The sequence below is a fragment of the Falco naumanni genome, chromosome 2, assembly GCF_017639655.2.
Source record: "Falco naumanni isolate bFalNau1 chromosome 2, bFalNau1.pat, whole genome shotgun sequence".
In the NCBI taxonomy this organism is placed as follows: domain Eukaryota; kingdom Metazoa; phylum Chordata; class Aves; order Falconiformes; family Falconidae; genus Falco; species Falco naumanni.
Window position 1 is genome coordinate 12,214,049 of NC_054055.1, and position 18,300 is coordinate 12,232,348.

General features: G+C 39.9%; 1 protein-coding gene across 8 annotated transcripts in view; it reads left to right on the plus strand.

Annotated features, from left to right (window-relative positions):
• FAT3 (FAT atypical cadherin 3) overlaps positions 1-18,300 on the plus strand; it is a 417,124-nt gene that overhangs the window by 326,747 nt on the left and 72,077 nt on the right. For 7 of the 8 annotated variants that reach the window (XR_005826271.1, XM_040583321.1, XM_040583315.1 and 4 more), the window contains 4 exons: positions 1,158-1,433; positions 3,018-3,228; positions 6,696-10,769; positions 18,077-18,273. Coding sequence is in view for 7 of the 8 variants with exons in the window: in XM_040583321.1 (XP_040439255.1) it covers positions 1,158-1,433; positions 3,018-3,228; positions 6,696-10,769; positions 18,077-18,273 (4,758 nt within the window). In the remaining variant the exon portion in view is untranslated. Of the gene's footprint in view, positions 1-1,157; positions 1,434-3,017; positions 3,229-6,695; positions 10,770-18,076; positions 18,274-18,300 lie in introns of those variants that run through there. The other variant, XM_040583320.1, reaches the window with a different exon arrangement.

The window sequence follows — 18,300 nt, forward strand, 5'->3', positions numbered from 1 at the left end:
GCATAGTTTGTCAAGGGTTTTGCTGCCACACTGTCCAAAGTAATCTATAGCATACGAAGTCTGGAAAGCAAATTTTCTCCAGGGAGTGACTCCTCCAGTGGTGAAAACACAAAACCTCATTGGAGCCACACATGCATAACGTCATATAGTCACATAACTTTTGGTGGAAGGCAATGCTTGGGAAATAGTGATTCTTATTAGTTTCCAGAGTCAGCTTGTGATGCATTGAAATGGGTGTAATAGGTAGCAACAGCAGCATCCTGGCTGCCTTCCCCCTCTCCAAGTTTCTTTAGGGATCAATACTGAGGTTTTAAAGACAGACTTGAAGCAGATGGCACAGCGTTCATTCACATTTTTAGCAGAAGTTCTACTGTTCATAAACTGCAACAGAAGGGAGGCAAATAGGTGTTAGAGGGGAATTGAACTAGTCTGCAATAAAAGCAACCATCACTGACAAAGGAAGAGCAAGGATGAAACCATAAAAATAATCCTGTCACCAGTGCCCTGAGATTACCTGTCCTTGGTGGTATGTATTCATCTGTGTGGGGTGGGCTTGCATGGTCGTTGGGTCATGTCTCCTGTTCTTGCCTCATCAAGTGTCCTAATGCAGCCTAAGGTGTAACAGCAATTTGAAGTCTCCACTTCTGTCACGATTTGACATCGCTGGTATGTCCCAATGCAATGTATCAGGCAGGAAACAACACAGGATTTAGCCAAATCTTAATTGTGTGAAAGCAGATTTAAGTAACATGGAAAGGATTTCCTTATAGCCTTATTAATAGCGAAGGGGAAAGGAAATCTCAAAATAGCTCTAGAAGTCTCTTGTAACCAGAGCAGTTGTAAGGGACGGCAAAACCTTGACCTCTGACTATTGTAGGAATACTTTTCCAAGTCTGTAGACACTGAAAATACGGACTCCTTTGTCAAGCTCTGAGTAGGTCTTATAATTAGGAACATTTTGCCTCCAAAGTCGTATCTTACTATTTCTTTTGATCTGAACAGTAAGCATTTAATATTAAATGATGTGTCTCAGTCCCACCATACAGCAGCATAACATCATCAGCCACCTGAAGTAAATTCCATTTCCCTATGTGCCTATTCAGTAATCTAGCTAGACTTCAGTAACTTCAAGTGCTTTTCTTTTTTTTTAACTATAGGTTCTTATCAAGGTGTTGGATAACAATGATAATGGCCCAGAATTCTCTCAACCAAGTTATGATGTCACCATTTCAGAGGACATCCTCCCTGATACTGAAATTCTGCAAATTGAAGCTATAGACAGAGATGAAAAGCATAAGTTGAGCTACACTATTCACAGCAGCATTGATACAGTCAGCGTGAGAAAATTCAGAATTGATCCCAGCACTGGGGTGCTCTATACTGCTGAGAGATTAGACCACGAAGCTCAAGATAAGCACATCCTTAATGTCATGGTAAGAATGCAATATTCACTTGGCTCAGGAGACAATCACTGCTGCTTCAGGTGCATACGTGCCTTAGTCTTTGCATGAGCAAAGGACTCTTAGCACAAGTAGTCATTAATTTCATCTTGTCTGCCCTGCTGTGTATTTATTTTACATGTTTTATTTGGGCTTTTTGGGAAACTTATTCTGAATTCATTGTGTGGAATGTGAGATGATTTGCTATCTCGAGGGAGAGCAAGCAGGAAATTATTTAATCTCTTGACATCTGGTCCTCTCACTCAAGGTAATTTTCAGAGTTTCTGAAGTGAGGCTGAAAGTGATTTGAGAACTTATTCACAGGGAGATAACTGCTTTCTTGTCATAGAGGATGCTACAGTCTTTCTGAATGCAAGCCTGGTTTATAGTTTACTTTTACAGACATCAGTACATAAACTGTTGATATACAAAATAGCTTTCATCTGTATTTCCGAATGTTTGGGTTAGCAGAAAAAAAATTAACCACCATTTTTGCTCAGTGTGCCTAAATTACAGAACAAAGCCTGTGTGTTTTCAAGTGATGATTGTGTATTATGGACTGGAGGCTAAAAAAAGTAATAATCTGCATTAGTTTAAACATTGTAGTCTGCTATTTTCTTGAATTACTTAAGACTCTGGCAGAAGAGGCCTTTAAAGGGACAATTCATGGTGTGTTAGGCATGGGGAGATCTTTGGACGGGAGACCCTTGGAATCGGAGAACTGCTGTGAGATCCAGCAAGCAGGAGCTGAATAGGGTCTCAGCTCACAGAGTACTTTGAAAGTAGGCTAAGAAATTAATATAAACTGGATCACAGAGAGACATGGCTGACACAGGTCCATTTCCTGGTGCCTGATTTTGATATCTACTTGATACAATAGTTTTTTTAGCTCTATTTGAAGAGGAACCAAACTATTGGGGATCGTGTTGGCAGGATTATCGGTGTAGCAGTGCTGAGATATTTTGCATGGGGTTTAGAGAGGTGTGATAAAACTGTTGGGAGTGCTTAACATTTCTTAAAGTAATTCCTACTCTGTTTACTATTGGTATCATCATCTTCAAAAAGGTATGTACATGTATAATGATGAAAAAGTCCATTGGCAGCTACAACCACTGGACTGACACATGACTGATCATAGTGGGTAAAATTGTTTGAAGCTTTTTGAAAGAAGGAATAACGGGCAAGGTTTATTTGCCTCTGTGCTATAAAACAAGGGAAGGCCAGGCAAAGGCATGACCATTTAGCATGTATTAAAAACAAAGTATTTATTGTAAGCCTAAAACTGAATGTAAGATGTCATGTGGTTGCCCCTTTAAAAAAATCACATCATGATCATTAGTTGCCCTGCGTTTTTTCACAAGTGAAAAAAAAGTCACTAGGCTTTTCTAAGTGTCTTTAATTTTACAATCTGCCGTCTCACATGTGCATGTATTTTAGAATGTTCTTTGGGACAAATGGATCTTTTTTTATTACTTTGTATTAAATAGAACTGAAAGCATTATTAGCACTCAGATGAGTAATATTTATGGACTTTTACTAGATGGATATGAAGATGTGTATTATGCACTTGTTCTATAGGTCCGTGATCAAGAATTCCCTTACAGAAGAAACCTGGCCAGAGTCATCATAAACGTGGAAGACTCAAATGACCACAGTCCATACTTTACCAGCCCGTTGTATGAAGCCTCAGTGTTTGAATCAGCAGCAGTTGGATCAGCAGTCTTGCAGGTCACAGCTTTGGACAAAGACAAAGGAGAAAACGCAGAGCTTGTCTACACTATTGAAGCAGGTTAGGACAGAGGCTGAAAATGTAGCATCATTATTCATGCCGTCCACAGAGCAGTGCTGTGATGGTGGCCTGTCTTGACACACAAGTCAGCTTCTTTGGTCTACTTTCCCCTGTAGAGTGGGCAAAGGAGACACCTTCCTGTTGGTTGGTTTTTATTTTTAAGCTACTCTAGCCAAAATCTGTCAGAACAGAATCTTATTCACGTTCCCTAGATGGTTACAGAGCCTTTTACCTCTTAAGTCATTGGTTCAAAACCCTTACAGAAGATGGTTCTTGAAAGTGACAGCCAGCGACTTGTTTTCAGGTTGCTGGCTTCAGTCTAGCACACAGTGAATCCTCCAGAAACAAATGCCGCAACAGCTGGTATGTCCTGGCATCTTTGCCAATACTCGGATCAGAGGAGCATGGAGACTAACACCAAGGCTATGCTAAAAACTTCTGTCAGCAGAGCCATAGCATTTTAATGGCACAAGGTCTCTTGAAACTAAGGGAGAGCATGGTGGTACCAGATTAAAATTGGTTTTGCAGTTGGAACTCTGGATATTTACATTCACCACATAATCTGTACCAGGGAAAGCATTCCTCTGCTGGAGCAACAGCATGGTCACGAGAAATTTACATTATGTCTGCCACACATGCAAGTGAATGTAACTTTCTCTGGCTCATATGGATCTGAAATTAGGAATTATCTCTGAGATAAACTATTAACATATATACAGGAGGGGTGCCTGGAAAAAAAAGGAAGTAGAAATTTGTAACCTTTGGATTTTTTGATGTTTCATTCCTGCTTTTTTTTTTTTTTTCTTCTCAGTAGTATGAATCTTTCTGTTGTAATAATATTAAAACTTGAAACCCATATTGCCCTAAAAAGAAGTCTGATATACTGCAGATTGTCCCCATATTAATCAGATCATAAGCCTTTCCCAGCATTAGGCTCTGATCCTACAGAATCATTATTTATCTCCATATTATTATAAAGACTTGTTGTTAGCTAGAATGGCTTAAATTAATTAGCAACAGGCTAAATGACAAGAAATAGGTAATGAAATGAGAATATCTACACCTTCTCGTACTGCTTTAACTTCATACCTTAAACTAAGCCAATATAACCTGAAGCTTAGAGAAGACCCAAGGAACTTTTTTCTGTCACTACTCTGTGTGCTTTGTGGAAGTAGAGTCCCTTAAGCAAACCAGGAGGTGATGTCTTTTGCATCTAAAACTGTTGAACTTAGACCTTTGTGATCCTACAAAGATCTTAGCACTACAAAACAAGTATTTCCTTTATGCACTGCATTTGGTCATACCAGTTCTTTCTCGGTATTCTCCAGTGGCCTTTTATTTAGATCAGGGGAACTATTACATGTGGGCACATACATAAGGCAGGACAATACTGTGCCTTACAGAACTGAGCTGACCAGATCAGGTTCCTGGGACAATGTTTTCCAAGACTGTTCCTAGCTTTCCAGTCACCTATAGGTGCCACCACAATGTGAAAAACAACCTGGCATGCTAGGAGTATGGCTGCTATACACTGGTCATAGAACCATAGATGATGCAGACAGAAAAATATGGTTAGAAAGAATGCTTTAGCTATTAGATGGTCCTTTTTAGTCTGCATGTTTTTCTCTTTTCTAGAAACTCTCTTCCACTACAGCCTGTTTCATCATGAGCTCTCCCTGCAGTATCAGACTTCAGGCTTCCATTTACTGTAAGCCACACACTCCCCCAGTTTCATTATCCACAGATGTTCCAATCCCAGATGCATCAAAATTCAGTCCTCTGCTGCTGTAGTTTCTATGATCCATAAAATCTGCAGCTGAGGATGCTGATTTTAAGTGCAGCTTTCAGATTGTACACAGCCCTTTCATTTAGGGGATTTACTTTCATCACCTTACATGTGAAGATAGCACAAAGAGCTTTTGTGTAATTTTATAAGAAACTCCTAAAGGAGAAGAACCAGCTCCAGCCTTACATGAGGCAGTCAGTGGCTAAAAATTAGTGCATTAGCAAGCACTGACAAAGTAACTGCAGCAGCATTTGTAGTGTCTGCAAATGTGACAGATACTGTGATCTTTATGAGAATTTGTAGCTCTGGCAGAATCTCAGCTCCTCAGTGAATAGCACAATTTTTGTTTTAGCTAGTGGAGTAAACTTTACTGACCTGAAAGGACGGGTATAAATAGAAAGCCAGTACCAGTACTGAACTACATGCAGTAGTATGTAGCTTAAATTAGCCTCCAGGATCCAGAATTTACAACCGATAGTGAATTACATCTTAAAAATAGTTCACATTAACTCACTTCATTCTATGTAGTATCCCAGCTACAATTGTCACATTTACTGCTCTGTACACAGCACCTATAACAATCACCATTAAAAGAAAATCTCTTGTTTTTCAACAGTGACCTGAGACATATTTCTCTCCAGGTTATGGATGGATGCTTGACTGTAGATTGAAAGCAGTTCTAGATTTTAAAGTGTAAATTACAATAGCAGGAACATGTTATAATGATTGGAATCAATGTAATCAGTATGTGCTGTTTGAATTTGGAATCAAACTCAGAAAGAGAGTCTGTGTGCTTATGCATGCCATATATAAATGCAGCATCCTATACTTTAAGCAGGCACTCAGCGAGCCAGCAAAATACAGATTACCTAATAGAGGTGAACTCTAATTACAGGTAAGGATATGTGTCAAAAGTTTTGAATCTGTCTTGTTAAAGAAGAGGTTGGCAAAAAGACTAAAAAAAAAAAAAAAAGGCCCCAAAGAAGGTCTTTGATCCAAACTCACTTTTTTTACCTTTATGCAGTCAGTGATATCCCCATTTTCATGTTATAATAGAAATTTAATGACATTTTCTGTTAGCTCTCATTCATCTAAATTTGTCCTCCTCAGAGACCACATGATAAACCTTTGTGCCACAAGGTACTTGAATCTCTTTTTCTATGCTATTTATTCTGTTTTATTTTTCGAAATGCCACTTTAACCTTCTTATATTGAGTTCTTTGAGTCTTGAACTACTGTAATCTTCTCTACGGTTGCTTAATATCCCCTTCAATTAAGAGCCTGAGTTGTTATCCATTTGTCATGTAATTAGCTTGTTAGCCTCTGATCTAGTTTCTTTGCCTTAGGTGTACATGTATTTGACTAATTCCCATAATTTAGGTATGCTTTTTCCTGCTTCAGTAGGAGTAATGTACGTGCAGCACTTGCTCAGATGTTGATACTCAAAATCAAGATGTAGTTAACAGCACCTGAATTTCTGAAAGTTTGAACACCTATTCCATCTACTAAGTTTCCTGATTTTCAGAAAGGAAGACTGGAAGGGCTTTTACAATTCTATTATATTGGGGTGGATTTTTTCAATAAATCCTTTGAAAAAATTACAGCTAATTGTTCCTGATTTAAATTATCATTAAGTGTGCTGTATTTAATTTCTAATTTTCTTCCAATATTTGTGTTTTAGGAAATACAGGAAACACATTCAAGATTGAACCAGTTTTAGGGATCGTTACATTACTGAAGGAGCCAGACTTAACCACAATGGGACAGTTTGTTTTGTCAGTCAAAGTGACTGATCAAGGTTCTCCGCCTCTGTCTGCAACAGCAATTGTGCGGATATCTGTGACGATGGCAGACAACTCCCACCCTAAATTCACTCTCAAAGAGTACCAAGCAGAGGTTAATGAAAATGTGGATATCGGTACTTCTGTCATCTCTCTTTCTGCCATCAGTCAGTCCACGTTAGTTTATGAGGTTAAAGATGGAAACGTGGATGGAGTCTTCACTATAAACCCATATTCTGGAGTGATCACCAGTCAGAAGGCCCTTGATTATGAACGTGCTTCCTCCTATCATCTCATTGTACAGGCAACAAATATGGCAGGCATGGCATCAAATGCCACTGTGAACATTCAGATTGTTGATGAAAATGATAACCCACCAGTTTTTCTCTTCTCTCAGTACTCAGGCAGCATAAGCGAAGCGGCTCCTGTAAACAGCATAGTCCGGAGTGCCAATAACAGTCCTCTTGTGATACGTGCCACTGATGCTGACAGCAACCAGAATGCTTTGCTTGTCTACCAGATTGTTGAATCTACTGCAAAAAAGTATTTCACAGTAGATTCCAGCACAGGTGCAATCAGAACAATCGCAAATTTAGATCATGAAACAATAGCCCACTTCCACTTCCATGTGCATGTTAGAGACAGTGGGAATCCCCAGCTCACAGCAGAGAGCCCAGTTGAAGTGACCATTGAGGTAACTGATGTCAATGACAACCCACCAGTCTTCAGCCAGGCCGTATTTGAGACCGTCTTGCTCCTGCCCACATATGTTGGTGTTGAGGTTCTCAAAGTCAAGGCTACAGACCCAGATTCAGAGATCCCTCCTGAACTAACATATAGTCTAATTGAAGGAAATTTGGACCATTTTTTAATTGATTCAAGCACAGGGGTACTCACCATTAAAAACAATAGCCTCTCGAAAGACCATTATATGCTAATAGTAAGAGTATCTGATGGGAAATTTTATAGCACTGCTATGGTGACAATAATGGTAAAAGAAGCCATGGATAGTGGGCTCCATTTCACACAAAATTTTTATTCCACTTCTATCTCAGAAAATAGTACCAATATCACAAAGATTGCTGTGGTGAACGCTGTTGGTAACCGCCTCAATGAGCCTTTGAAATACAGTATATTAAACCCAGGCAACAAATTTAAGATCAAATCCACCTCAGGAGTCATTCAGACAACGGGCATCCCCTTTGACCGAGAGGAGCAAGAGCTGTATGAGTTGGTGGTAGAAGCAAGCCGTGAACTAGATCATCTTCGTGTTGCTCGAGTGGTGGTGAGGGTTTACATTGAGGACATAAATGACAATGCTCCAGTGTTTGTAGGGCTTCCATACTATGCCGCTGTGCAAGTTGATGCTGAGCCTGGCACCCTGATATATCGAGTGACGGCTATTGATAAAGATAAGGGTGAAAATGGTGAGGTGTCATATCTTTTGAAGGAAGATTATGGACATTTTGAAATTGATAGAGGATCCGGTAGTGTCACTTTAAAAGAAGCCTTCAATTCTGATCTGTCGAATATAGAGTATTTGGTTGTCATTCTTGCAAAAGATGGGGGTAACCCATCATTGTCTGCTTCAGTAGAGCTCCCCATTACTATTGTTAACAAAGCGATGCCTGTATTTGACAAGCCCTTCTATACAGCTTCTGTGAACGAAGATGTAGAAATGCACACGCCAATTTTAAGCATAAACGCAACTAGTCCAGAAGGCCAGGGTATCATTTATATCATTGTCGATGGAGATCCCTACAACCAGTTTAATATCGACTTTGATACTGGAGTTCTGAGTGTCGTTAGCCCACTGGACTATGAAATAAATTCTGTTTTCAAGCTGATGGTACGAGCCAGTGATGCCCTCACTGGCGCTCGAGCTGAGGTCATTGTGGACTTGATCATTAATGATGTTAATGATAATCCTCCAATTTTTGATCAGTCGGCTTATAATGCCACTTTGTCTGAAGCATCTTTGATTGGAACTCCTGTACTGCAGGTTGTTGCGATTGATGCTGACTCTGACAATAACAAGATTGTGCAGTATCAGATAGTCCAGGACACCTTTAACAGCACGGACTATTTCCACATAGACAGCACCAGCGGCCTAATTCTGACAGCCCGGATGCTGGATCATGAGCTCATACAGCAGTGCACCTTGAAAGTCAGAGCAACTGATAATGGGTTCCCACCATTAAGCAGCGAGGTTCTTGTTAGTATTTCAATAACAGACATGAATGACAACCCTCCAGTTTTTAACCAGTTAATATATGAATCGTATGTGAGCGAACTGGCACCGCGGGGTCATTTTGTGACTTGCGTCCAAGCCTCTGACGCCGACAGCTCTGATTTTGACAGGCTGGAGTACAGCATCCTATCAGGAAATGATCGGACCAGCTTTATTATGGACAGCAAGAGTGGTATTATCACCCTTTCCAATCATCGCAAACAGAGAATGGAGCCCATGTACAGCCTGAATGTCTCTGTGTCAGACGGGCTGTTCACCAGCACAGCTCAGGTGCACATACAGATCCTCGGGGCCAACCTCTACAGCCCTGTGTTTTCACAGAGTGTTTATGTGGCAGAGGTTAGAGAAAATGCTGCTCCTGGAACTAAGGTAATCCATGTGAAGGCAACAGATGGGGATTCAGGCGTATATGGCCATATAAGCTACTCGATAATAAATGACTTTGCCAAGGACCGATTTTTGATTGATAGCAATGGGCAGATTCTGACAACTGAGAGGTTAGACCGGGAGAACCCACTGGAAAGTGATATCGGTATATTTTTGAGAGCCCTTGATGGAGGTGGCAGGACTACGTTTTGCACTGTGAGAGTGATAGTAGTGGATGAGAATGACAACGCTCCTCAATTTATGACGGTTGAATACAGAGCAAGTGTCAAAGCAGATGTTGGGAAAGGTTACTTGGTCACCCAAGTGCAAGCAGTAGATCCAGATGATGGAGCCAATTCCAGAATTACCTATTCTTTGTATAGTGAAGCCTCCATTTCAGTAGCCGATCTCCTTGAAATAGATCCAGACAATGGATGGATGGTCACCAAGGGTAGCTTTAACCAGCTGAAAAACACAGTTCTGTCATTCTTTGTCAAAGCAGTTGATGGTGGCATTCCTGTAAAGCATTCCCTCATTCCTGTCTACATCCATGTTTTACCCCCAGAAACTATTTTGCCTTCCTTTTCTCAACCTCAGTATTCTTTTACTATAGCAGAAGACACCCTCATAGGTGGCACCATTGACATTCTGCATGTTTTGCCTAATCAGGGTGCTTTGTATAGCACAGTTAATGGTGAGCTGACTGAAAATAACAAAGATGGGGTTTTCATCATAGAGCAGGACACAGGGCTCATAAAACTGGATAAGAGACTCGATCACGAGACAAATCCTGCTTTCCACTTCAAAGTTGCGGCCACCATCCAGTTAGACAAAGTAGACATTGTGTTGACTGTGGATGTGGAGGTTAAGGTATTGGATGTAAATGACAACAAGCCCATGTTTGAAACAGCTAGCTATGATGCTATAATAATGGAAGGGATGCCTATAGGAACGAAACTTATGCAAGTTAAAGCAATTGATGCAGACTCAAGTGCAAATGGGCAGGTCACTTATACACTTGCAGTGGAATCAGAACTGGAGAAGATCACAGAAGCGTTCACTATTGATAGCAACAGTGGCTGGATCAGCACGCTGAAGGATCTGGACCATGAAAAGGATCCTGCTTTCACCTTTGCAGTGGTGGCCTCGGATCTGGGTGAAGCTTTATCCTTGTCATCAACCACCTTGGTCTCAGTTACTGTGACAGATATAAATGATAACGCACCCATATTTGAGCATGAGGTGTACAGAGGGTCAGTGAAGGAGAGTGACCCTCCAGGGGAGGTTGTGGCTGTTCTTAGCACCTGGGATGAAGACACGTCTGATGTCAACCGGCAGGTTAGCTACCATATTACAGGTAAGAAACAGCTTGCATGATTTTCTCCCAAAATCAAATTTACTGAAGAACTGTGCATGTTTCCACGTTTAGGTGAATGTTTAGCAGGATTTCAGCTAAATTACCACTGTGAATCAGAAAATTGCATTATTTTTTTTTTTGACAGAATTTCCAGCAGCTAGCAAAGGTGAGAAAAGAGAAAGGGAGTATGTGTGTCTGTCTGTCTGTCTGTCTGTCTGCGTTATTCCTTTTCTAATTTCCAAGATTAATGCTTTATGATTTGCTGCAGAGCAATATAGTGTGCCCCATCAACCCATCATAACTGATGTGTCAGCTTGGAAACCATCATGACTTAATGTTTCAACCAAGGGAAGAAGAACGTTTTATTCTCATAGAAGAGAAAATCCTTCTATTTCTAAGCATTTACATTTTTTTTGGAAAAGCACTTTTATTTTTGAGATAGAAAAGTGCATGCAGGACTCATTTTGAAATGCCACTATTTATGGCAGGGGAGAAAAAAAGGAATGAATTTTATGTTGGAAGGAGTGGGGAGATGCCATTTCTTATCAGCACAGATTTCTGGCCAGGGAAATAGTAATCCCCTTAGAAGCACTGGTTAGCTGCCATGCATTGTTATATACAGCATAAGGCAATTTCGATTACATTGCTAACATATTTTTCAGAATGTGGTAACATTGCTCTTTCCTATTGTGCTATATTTATTATCATTCTTTTCTCCTAGATTCAGACTAGCTTTTGTGTGAGTATGTTATGAGTGATAGGGTGTTGCAGTTATTTTTCTGCCTACAGCTTGCATTGTCCAATAGATTTTTGTAGGGAACAACTTTGTCACTCTCCCCAGCCTTCACAATCCAAGAGCTAGTATTAATTATCTAGTAATAACCAGATTATTGGGACAAATTCACATTGTTCTCGCTGGGGCTAGAATTACACAGGACTGCATGTAGGAAGCAGACTATGGGCAAAAATGACTTTGCTAACAGGGTAACAGGTTGTATATTTTGCTCTGGAGGATAAGGCTCCTACCCCTTTGTTAGCTGTCAGATTGGAAATGGCTGTGGGATGGTGTATAAAGAGAGGCGTGATATTCCAGTTAGCCACAGACTGCCTGTGTTACACATCAGAAGTCATTTCATTTTCAAAGCAACCACAATTCATTCTGACCATTTATTTGAAAGTCTGGATTCAGTTTAAAGGTTTGCAAAGACTGTGTGTTTATAGTGTGGTATGTTGTAGAAGTAGGGGCAAAAATAGCCTTGCGGATAAAGCACAGGATTTGGAGGCCTTGGGCGAGGTGCATTAGCTGCTAGTGCCTCAGTTCCCCATACCTAAAAGTAAGCAAGTAGTGCCTCATCCTAGAGGTTTTGTGGTGTTTGAAGGAGGTTAGGGATTCTATTCTAGAGAAAAAGCAAACCCTTCATGTTTGTAGCAAAGATATGTTCATGCACTGTGTTCATTAGCTGAAGGTACTGGTTTTCTCCGTGTTCTGAAGTCTTTTATATTTAATGATGCTTTTAGTTACATAATAATATTTTCTTCACGTCCCTGTGCTGTCAATTTAGCAAAAACTGGACTTTTGAATAATAACTGTCACATACGACCCAAAAACTATAGAACATTCAGTACCTTGATTTCTATCATAGTTCAAAAAATGTTAGCTATTTTGCTGGTACTTCGGTTTCTGAAAATATTAGATGTGAAAGCTCAAAACTTTCTCTAATTCCTACTGTACAATTATTAAAGTGTAAAAGCTCAGAACTTCTACTGTCTTTGATTATATCCTTTGAATTTGGGAAATGCACAAGGACAAATTAGGTTCTTTTGATTAAAATGTCAGAACATATTAGAGTTTAACTCACAAAATAGTCTATTCACACTTTACCTCAAAAGTTGAGCTCAGGAACTGCAGCTGAATATTTCATGGAATCAGATTAGCTAGATGATTATTCAAATGCTGTGGCTTTCTGTAGGCATTCTGAGCCATAGAAACTCCTGTGCTTACAATAAACAAACCCTGAGGAAGAGCAGGACGCTGACAAAAAGAAAGAAGAAAACAAATTATTAGAATGACATGTGGATCCACCAAAACCAGCTTTGTGCAAACGCACCTGGAGAAGAGTAGCACACGGAAGATAGGTGGGAAAAATTATCATTTAGGAGTTGAAAGAAATAAACATTCTGGGTCAGATGTGATCACTGAAGTGTCCTTTGCACTCTTTTGAGAAATACAGATGCTTATTGCAGTCTTCTGGTCAACTTTGTACAAGGGTAGATATGTTCTGGTGGATAAATATATATTCTGTCTTTAAATCCTTCAGTTTAGGATTGCTTTCTGTAATGACTGGCAAGTAGTTGCCATTTTCAAATCTACCTTCATCTGCATTTGATGGTGGGGGACAAAAATTTTACACTTACCCTTTGTCATTTGTAGTTTGATAGCACCTGGAGATGTTCACAAAGCAAAAGCACTGATATACATCTTAATAGAAAATCAGTAGGAAGCACAGGTGACACAGATGCACTTGGGGAGCACAGTAGTTTTGAAAGCTGGTTTGAGGTTACCACCTGTATCAGTTGAGGCAGTTTGACTAAAACCAGGGTTGTGATGGTGTTTAGCTAGGATGTTTAGCCAGCCTAGACCCAGACAGATGTTACTGAGATTTAACAGTGGCAAACAAGGAAAAACCACTAGAAGAGTTGCTAAGACTTTGGTATAAAGGGTTTTGTGTTCCTCAGTGATGTTAATTAAGCTCCGTCAGGCATGGAAAACTAATGACAGACAATAGTCCTTAAGCTTTGGCTCTGCTGAATATGAGGAAGATGGACATTGTGTTTTGGAAGAATGAACTGATATTATACGCAGTAGGTTTTTACTGGGTTGATTGCCCTGTATGAGCAAAGTGATGGTTTTTGTTTGTTTTTATTTTGTATTTAAGATCCTTGAGTTCTGGAGAAATGGATGTTTCAGTGTTTGAGGAGGACTTGTGCTGCAAGCTGAAGAACAGTGTCTGCAATTTTATGATAGTAAAGCTAAGAGGATTGGATTTATCATTCCAGCAGCTTAGTAAACGTGCAACATCTTAAACTGGGAGTGGAGGATAAACCTATTGATTTTATGTGATGCAAATGCTTAAATTTCTAATTGGAAATTGAAAGTATTTAAATAAATGCATAAATGTAAATGAGAAACTAAGTAAGTTAGTAAATACTCAGTTCCCCCTCCTGGGTTGGGACATTGCAGTGAAAACTGATACTGCTGGCTTCCAGTTTTCAGTTCTCTTTTAGCCGTTACAATTCCCTCTGTGTGTGTTTTAGTAATGGTGTGTGTCAGGATTTGTTTATTTTGGATCACAGTGTCCCTGCTTTTCATTTGTATCTGGCTGTTTTCTTTCTTTAAAACTTGAGCTTGATTTGGCTTTGTACTATTTGCTGACTAGGGAGGGAGGGAGAGCATTATTTAAACTTCAAGTAACAAAAGATAAAAGATAATGCTGATTCTTTTAGCCTCAAAGCCTCTCTAAAAAGTTACTGGAGTGTTTTTTGTAGCTAGCACTTCACTGTTGTGACGTTCAAAGTAGAACATAAGAAAACTGCCAAAAGATTTTAAAGAACCCATTAATACATGTAGTCAGGAGGCTTCCATTTAGAAAAGCTACATTATTCAGAGTGAAAAACTAATTAATTAGAACGCCCCTAGGAAACTGAATCTGCTTACATATATTAGTGAAAAAGTTAATTAATCACTGCAGAATGAGATCTGTGTCAAGACATATGTGTGAGTACTAGAAAATGGTTCCCTGGGCCACAGTGTGGGTTTTTTGCCTTTCCTTTTTTAAGAGTATTTCCTTGACAGTATTTTAGTGTTTACATCTCATTATTTCTGTTACACTTTATAGTACAACTTCCACCTTTGTCTTCTGTCAACAAAGTATATAGCCAGTCTGGAGAAGCAAAAAACCTGAAAGGTAGCACTAATGAAAAAGGCATGCAGATAAACTGTTACACGTTTGCTGCTTATTGCACAGGTTACTTGGTCATTCAGATTGATCCTTTTCTGGTGGAATAAAGTGGGGTAGGGGGATCCTAAGGACCTTTTTTTTTACATATATATACATTCCTCCCAAATTCCTATGTATAATTTAAAAACCATTCCATCACCAACAAAGCAACAGTGGTTTTAAAATTGCTCCAAGCTAGTGTTACTGCCAGCCATAAAAGCCACCAGCTGATTTTAATTAGATTCTACCTTTCCTCTTTTCCTAGCAATGGGATACCCGTACCTTGAGTGTATTGCTTTATAATTGGTCAGGACAGTTAATAATTTCCTTTTACAAAAGAACTAATATGCAGGAAAGCACTGATCAATATCATGAAACTAAGTAAGAATATTCAAGACCATTTTTATTAATGGTTTACATTAAACTCACTATGACAAGAGTACAGCCTTTTATAAAGGAGAGTTAAGCTTTTTATGCTGGTGTTGAACTGAATAGAGAGAAATTAACGTCAATCAGCAAGGGTCTACCCTCCCTGAAGTCATATTAAGACTCAAGTCAATGGACAGATTCTCATTGCCTTGGCTTGTATTCGGATCTGCCCTGTAGTGCACATCGACATACTGTGTAACCTTCTTTAGGAGAAATGGGTGTTTATAACACACAACAGATTAAACAAGGTTTAGCTGTGGCCTCTGATGACTATTCCAGACTGTTGTAGAAATTGGTGAGAAAATTGATCTGCTTGGTTTTGTGATTGAAAAAGGTGATTTTCTATCAGCAGAAAATACCTACGTTTGATATATCAGTTTTCCTCTCTGTATGATTAGAGGGCCTTTTATACTTATAATGCCTGACTAATTTTCTGGAAACCTTGTTCATTACAACATGCTTTTTTGACAGAGTTACATCTGGTGCAAATGGTGATGCTTAACAAGAAGGATTTGCTCAGTCTGTCTCAATTGACTTAGTTTTCATATTAAATAGAAACCAGTCTATCTTGTCATTGGTAGCTAATGAAGGCAGCATAGATTACAGCCTGTGACCTCTTTTCTGCTCTTTGATGTAAAAGGAAGGTATGAAATGTGCATTATACTTTTTTTGCTTGGTTTTAAGCTCAGTTTCAAGTTCAGATCTTCTCTTCCTTGATTTTTTGCTAAGAAAGTCCCTGCGAACTGACAGAATTGTGACACCAGAAGCAACAATAGTGACACCTAATCACTTGACAGTAGAGCCAGCTTAAATAAATTCAGCCTTGGATTATTTTTTTTTCTAAATATTTATTTACTCAGAGCCTGGTCTTTCCATTGAGCTTGGGCAGATCCCATGACACGTGTCAGAACCCTTAATAAGTTGTAAGCAAAAGTGCACTAGGCATGCTTGACATTCTTGATCATGTTACAAGAAAGAATAAGCATTCCCTTAATATTTTCGTACCACTTATATATATGAGAAACACAGAAAGTGTTCTCAGATTGCATTTCTGCATGGGAGAGCACAGGAGAAAGCTTATATGGGTAAGGAAAGAGCTACTAGTGGGTTAGCTGGAATTAAAAGTCCAGCCAGTGGAGCAGTGTGATGCTTTTTTCTATGTCCTCACAGTTTCTATAGCACATGAGTTTGCTGTGACTGTAGTGCTCTATCCTGGCTTACTAAATGCACAGATATGTCTTTACAGAGTGAGGTTATGTTAGATGCTGGGCATAGAAGATTTGGTAGTTGGCTTTACTGGCTTAGGCTGGGGTAGAATTAATTTTCTTCATAGCAGCTGATACAGTTCTATGTTTTGGTTTTGTGACCAAAACAGTATTGATACCACAGGGATGTTTTAGGTATTGCTAAGCAGTGCTTACACAGAGACAAGGCTTTTTTGGCTTCTCACCCCAGCCCACCGGCAAGTAGGCTGGGTCTGCACAAGATATTTGGAAGGGACACAGTTGGGACAGCTGACCCAACTGACCAAAGGGATGTCCCATACTGTATGAGTCATGCTCGGCAGTAAAAGGTGGAGGAAGAAGGAGGAAGGGAGGATGTTCAGAGTGATGGCAAGTTACTTTGCAAGTAACTTTTATGGGTGATGAAGCCCTGCTTTCATGGAAATGGCTGAACAGCTGCCACGGATTCCTTATTTTGCTTTGCTTTGCTTACACACACAGCTTTTGCTTTACCCAGTAAACTGACTTCCTCTCAACTCATGAGTTTCCACACTTTTACCCTTCCGATTCTCTCTGCCTTCCCACTGAGGGAGAATGAGCAAGTGACTGTGTGGAGCTCAGCTGCCTGCTGGGGCTAAGCCACAAGAGTGGTTTAAAAGATTTTACTTTCTGGTCTGGCAGGGGGGGTAAGATCGGGCTCAGAGAAAGGTGATAGATGGTGGTTTCTTCATGGGGGAGGCAGGGTTCTATACCATTTCAGATGAAGGAGTAAATAACTGTTGGAAACATTAGCAACAACTGTGCCCGCTTGATTATTGTACCCTTCTGCATGTGACATGTCCATCCTTCCTTCCTTCCTTCCTGAGGATGACAAGGACCAAAACTTTCCCTCTTCCAACCTGCTTTTTTTCACCAGGCAGTTTAATGATGTGGAAGAGCAACATTGCCAGGGTTCAGTGTCAGTGTTATGGCACGATAAAAAGCTGCTGTGCTTCGCGTCCTGCACTTCTTTCAGCAGCTTTTGCTCTCGGATACATTTGATCTAATTGTACTGCTTATCTTCCAACTGCTCCTCAAATGACCTCTTGTTAGGACTATTTAATACTAATGTGTCTTCCTGTGTCATGTAAACTTTTTTTAAAACTAGAATTTTAATGAGCAGAAGAATGGCACAGCTGTATGATAAAGCTTTCATTAGAGGATTCCTTAATAGAACCCACTTCTAGTCCTTGATTGCATAATCAACAGCTAATGAAATTGTCTTGGTAACAAGAGCTACGGTGTATTACATCCTCTCCTGAGACTAAGTGGAAAGACAATTGTGCCAGCCTGAGAGGCCTATTGATTGTTCACAGTTTGAATTTGATTGCCCTTACGGGGAACTAAACAAGAGATCATCTTCAGCTCTGTTAAATGGATTTTGTTTCCACTGGAAGTTATTGGTTCACTTTCATACAAGGTGTTCGGGGGGCAATAAACACAGGGAGCGTAATTTCATTACAGATTTCCTGAGTCTGCAAGTTTGAAAGCACCGATGACTCTAAAGCAAATGACAGCTGCTTGGTTCAGGTCCTCTGTGATGTGTCTGTGTGTTTAAACTAGGTGGGAGCTCTGAAGGAATGCCCCAGCCCGTTGTGTCTTGCTTGTCTCATTGCAGGAGGGAATCCCAAAGGGAAGTTTGCTCTGGGACTGGTTCAGAATGAGTGGAAGGTTTATGTTAAAAGGCCTCTAGATCGGGAAGAGCAAGACGTTTATTATCTGAACATCACCGCCACAGATGGTCTCTTTGTAACCCAAGCTGCCGTGGAAGTGACCGTCACTGACGTTAATGATAATAATCCAGTTTGTGAACAGGTGAGTTAGCAACGCCCATGACAATCG